Raw genomic sequence first — 5000 nt, forward strand, 5'->3', positions numbered from 1 at the left:
CAGTCTATGGTGTAATCGTAGCCAGTGTTCATTCAGGTGTGAGTGTAGTCGTGTGTGTGTACCTGCACTGACGCTGCAGTGTTCAGACTGGTCGTGTGGTAACTGGGTTTACTGGTCAGACGTGCAGGAAAGCCACACACACTCTGCAGCCGGCCGGTGATGTCAGACAGGAAGGAGCCCAGCGCCCCCTGCAGGTCGACCCGGGGAGACGCTGCACCGGCTGCAGGCGGACGCAGCTCAGAGGATAACTGCACAGAGGCAGGGTTAAAGAAACACTGCAGGTTTGATGTTTACTACAATTATTATTACAGCTTTAGATTAATTATCTATCTTATTAAACCATAATTCAATCAACTACTCAAAGATAACTATTTTAAATTATAGCAGAACGTTGCTGTTATGACTAAGACCTTTTTGTTTTTCATTTATTTATTTCCCTCCTTCTCTCTTTCTTTCCTCCCTTCCTTCTTTCCTTCCCTCCTTCTTGCTTTCCTCCTTTCTTCTTTCTCTGTCCTTCCTTCCTCCCTTCCTTTCTCTCTCCTACCCTCCTTCTTTCCTCCGTCCTTCCTTCCTTTCCTCCGTCCTTCCTTTCCTCCGTCCTTCCTTTCCTCCCTCCTTCCTTCCGTCCTTTCTCCTTTCCTTATTTCTTCCTCCCTTCCTTCCTTCCTCCATCCTTTCCTTCTTTCTTCCTCCCTTCCATCCTTCCCTTCCTTTCTTCCTCCCTTCCTTTCTCTCTCCTACCTTCCTTCTTTCCTCCGTCCTTCCTTCCTTTCCTCCGTCCTTCCTTTCCTCCCTCCTTCCTTCCTTCCTCCTTTCCTTCTTTCTTCCTCCCTTCCTTCCTTCTCCCTCCTTTCCTTCTTTCTTCCTCCCTTCCATCCTTCCTTCCATCTTTCCTTCCTTCCCTCCCTTCCTTCTTCCTCTGTCCTTCCTTCCTCCCTTCCTTTCTCTCTCCTACCTTCCTTCTTTCCTCCGACCTTCCTTCCTTTCCTCCGTCCTTCCTTTCCTCCGTCCTTCCTTTCCTCCCTCCTTCCTTCCTTCCTCCTCCTTTCCTTCTTTCTTCCTCCCTTCCTTCCTCCTCCTTACCTTCTTTCTTCCTTCCTTTCCTCCTTCCTTCTTTCTCTGTCCTTCCTTATCCCTTCCTTTCTCTCTCCTGACCTTCCTTCTTTCCTCTCTCCTTCCTTCCTTTTTTCCTTCTTTCTTCTCCCTTCCATCCTTCCTTCCTTCTTCCTCCCTTCCATCCTTCCTTCCTTCTTCCTCCCTTCCATCTTTCCTTCCTTCCATCATCCCTTCCTTCCTTTCTTCCTTCTTCCTCCCTTCCTTCCTTGACTCTAGGACAACAGGAGGGTTAATTGAGGATACGTGAAGAGTCTCTCTCCCACCAGTCTGAAGTAGATGCCGCAGTAAAGCACTTCCTCCTCAGCGAGCTCAGGAAGCCTGTAACCGTACTGCAAAACACACACAAACACACAATAACTGCAGCAGGAGCTGCTATAGCACAGCTTTAACCCTCCTGTTGTTCTGAGTCAAGGAAGGAAGGGAGGGAGGAAGGAAGGATGGAAGGGAGGAAGAAGGAAGGAAGGAGAAGGAATGAAGAGAGGAAGAAGGAAGGAAAGGAGGGAGGAAGGAAGGATGGGAGGGAGGAAGAAGGAAGGAAAGGAGGAAGGAATGAAGAGAGGAAGAAGGAAGGAAAGGAGGGAGGAAGGAAGGATGGGAGGGAGGAAGAAGGAAGGAAAGGAGGAAGGAATGAAGAGAGGAAGAAGGAAGGAAAGGAGGGAGGAACGAATGAAGGAAGGATGGAGGGAAGGGAGGAAGAAGGAAGGAAAGGAGGAAGGAAGGAAGGGGAAGAAGGAAGGAAAGGAGGGAGGAAGGAAGGAATGAAGGAAGGGAGGAAGGAAGGATGGAAGGGGGGAAGGAAAGAAGGAAAGAAAGAAGGAAGGAAGGTAGGAGGAAGAGGGAGGGAGGGAGGGAGGGAGGGAGGAGGGAGGGAGGAAAGAAGGAAGATAGGAGGGAGGGAAAAAGGAAAAGAGGAAGGGAGGAAGGAAGGAAAGAAGGACAGAGGAAAGAAGGAAGGTGGGAAGGTAGGGGTGAGAAAGAAAGAGAGAAGGATGGAGGGAGGAAGAGAGGAAGGAAAGGAAGGAAGGAAGGAAGGAGGGAAGGAAAGAAGGAGGGAGGGAGGAAGGAAGGACAGAAGGAAGGAAGAAAGGGGGATAGAGGAAGGAAAGAAGGAAGGGAGGAAAGAGAGAGGAAAGAAAGATAGAGAGAAGGAGGGAGGGAGAAGGACAGACGGAAGGAAGGAAGGAAGGAAAGAAGGAACAGTCAAAACAGACGGGGTCAAATTGACCCGGGAGGACAACAGGAGCTTTAAGTTATTAACAGAAATAAACAAGACCTGCATTTAATCCCTTTTTCTACCCAGATTTAGTGTTTTTTGCTTGCAGCCAATCACTGCAAGCGTTCTTGATTTAATGCAACTTATGATTGACTCTCACTGCAGAAGCTACAACTCATAGTCAGTCTGTCTGATAATACTTCACTGCACAGTTTTGGACAGTTATTTAATAAATATAAAATAAATAATTAAAATGAATGTATGTGAGAATAATTAGAGGAGAGAGGAGTGGTGAGGCTGAATCTGTCCATTCACATGATGGATATTAGTGTCACTTTAGCCCTCCTGTTGTCCTCGAGTCAAGGAAAGGAAGGGAGGAAGAAGGAAGGAAGGGAGAAGAATGAAGAAAAGGAGGGAGGAAAGAAGGAAGAAGGAATGAAAGGAGGAAGGAAGGGAGGAAGAAGGAAGGAAAGGAGGAAGGAAGGGAGGAAGAAAGGGAGGGAGGAAGGAACGGAGGAAGAATGAAGGAAAGGAGAGAGGGAGGAAACAAGGAAGGAGGGAGGGAGAAAGGAAAAGAGGAAGGGAGGAAGGAAGGGAGGAAGAAGGAATGAAAGGAGGAAGGAAGGGAGGAAGAAGGAAGGAAAGGAGGAAGAAGGAGGAAAAAGGAAGGAAGGGATAAGGAAGGAAGGAAAGGAAGAAGAAGGAAGGAAAGGAGGGAGGAGGAAGGAAGGAGGAAGAAGGAAGGAAAGGAGAAGGAAGGAGGAAGAAGGAAGAAAGGAGGGAGGGAGGGAAGAAGGAAGGAAGGAAGGGAGTGTGTGTGTGTGTGTGTGTGTGTGTGTGTACCATGCTGTTCCAGTGGTTCTGCAGGTCTCTGTAGGTCCTGAACGGTCCGTTTTTGGGAAGCTGATGGCTGATGGTGATAATCTGACCTTTCTTCATGCTAAACACACACACACACGCCACACACACACACACACACACACACACACACACACACACACACACACACACACACACACACACACAATCAAGATTTAAAACAGTCATTCTGCATCAGGACTGAATCTCCAGCAGTGACAGTTTGAGCAGAGCTGCAGCTCCCCCTGCTGGCCACAGTCAGTATAACAGCCTGTTAGTCATTAATATATAAAAGTGTTGGTGGTGTTTTAAAATAGTGTCAACAAGAGAAAATCAGCTGAGCAACATTAGATTTCCCCTTCAGCTCACTGGACATCACTCTGAGATTTAAATTTGTGTGTCACAGCTTTAATTTGTTCTTTTATTATTTGACAATGACTATCAGCAAAAAGTCATGTACTTATAACATTTATATTATTTTTTTAGAGAATTTCACCAACAAATCTTCATTTTTCCCTCATCTGTAATTTTTTAAGAAGTCAAATGTGTACATAAATAAGTGTGTATGCACAATAATGGGTGATGACAGAGAGAAAAGACTTGAACACGGGTCAAATTTGACTCATTTCTACACTTGAAAGCTGTAAAAACACATTTTCATTAGCTGGACTTTTCCTAATGTGACCTAGACAGTAAAAAAAAATGGAAATTTGTTTGTGCATGCAAATCTACAAATTTGACCTGTATTTATTGACAAATAAATAAATCAGCATTCAAACATGTTGAATTCTTCATATTCTATAAAATGTTTCACTGGATAATAAAAAAATGATTAGGGAGGATTAACCCTCCTGTTGTCCTCGAGTCAAGGAAGGAAGGAAGGGAGGGAGGGAGGAAGGAAGGAAGGAAAGAAGGAAGGAAGGAAGGAAAGGAGGTAGGGAGGAAGGAAGGAAAGAAGGACAAAGGAAAGAAGGCAGGAAGGGACGGAGGAAGGGACGGGACAGGAAGGGACGGAGGAAAGAAGTAAGGAAGGAAGGAAAGAAAGAAGGAAGGAAGGAAAAGAGGGAGGAAGCAAGGAAGGAGAGGAGGAAGGAAGGAAGGAATGAGGGAAGGATGGGAAGAAAGAAAGAGAGAAGGAGGGAGGAAGGACAGACGGAAGGAAGGGAGGAGGGAGGGAGGAAGGGAGGAAGGAAAGGAAGGAAGGAAGGACGGAGGAAAGAAGGAAGGACGGAGGGAGGAAAAGAGGAAGGGAGGAAGGAAGGAAAGACGGACAGAAGAAAAAAGGAAGGGAGGAAGGAAGGGAGGAAAGAGAGAAGGAGAGAGAAAGGAAAAGAGGAAGGGAGGAAAGAAGGAACAGTAAAAACAGACGGGATCAATTTGACCCGGGAGGACGACACGAAGGTTAATCAAACATTTATTAATGAGTGATGGGAGAATTTATACATGTGAATCAGTGTAGAGATTAATAATGAGTCAGAATATGAACACTATGTTAGGGTTAAAGGTCACGTTGCTGTGTCTTCAGCCTCATGATCATCAGAAGGAAAAAGCTGATTGATTAAGAAAGTCCTGCTTGTTGTTTTAGAGTCCAGCAGGTGGCGCCGTCCTACCTGGGCAGGATGTGACACCAGACGGCTCCTCCGATAGAGGAGGGGTCGAGGACGAAGTCTGGATCACTGCAGAACCTCCTCAGTACTAACGGAGGGAGGACCGAAGTCCTCCAGCTGCAACACACGTTACTATTATTATTATTATTAGTAGTAGTAGTAGTGGCGGCTGGCCAATAGAGGGCGATAGGGCGCCCTTAAGGCAA

At 46.4% G+C, this 5000-nt stretch overlaps 1 protein-coding gene across 1 annotated transcript in view; it reads right to left on the reverse strand.

Moving 5' to 3' along the window:
- LOC134002158 (uncharacterized protein C18orf63) overlaps nt 1-5000 on the reverse strand; it is a 34638-nt gene that overhangs the window by 17202 nt on the left and 12436 nt on the right. Inside the window, 6 exon segments of the mRNA XM_062441442.1 lie at nt 63-208; nt 211-248; nt 1360-1445; nt 3173-3269; nt 4798-4895; nt 4897-4911. Coding sequence (XP_062297426.1) covers nt 63-208; nt 211-248; nt 1360-1445; nt 3173-3269; nt 4798-4895; nt 4897-4911 — 480 coding nt within the window.

The sequence above is a fragment of the Scomber scombrus genome, chromosome 20 (genome assembly GCF_963691925.1).
Source record: "Scomber scombrus chromosome 20, fScoSco1.1, whole genome shotgun sequence".
NCBI lineage: Eukaryota > Metazoa > Chordata > Actinopteri > Scombriformes > Scombridae > Scomber > Scomber scombrus.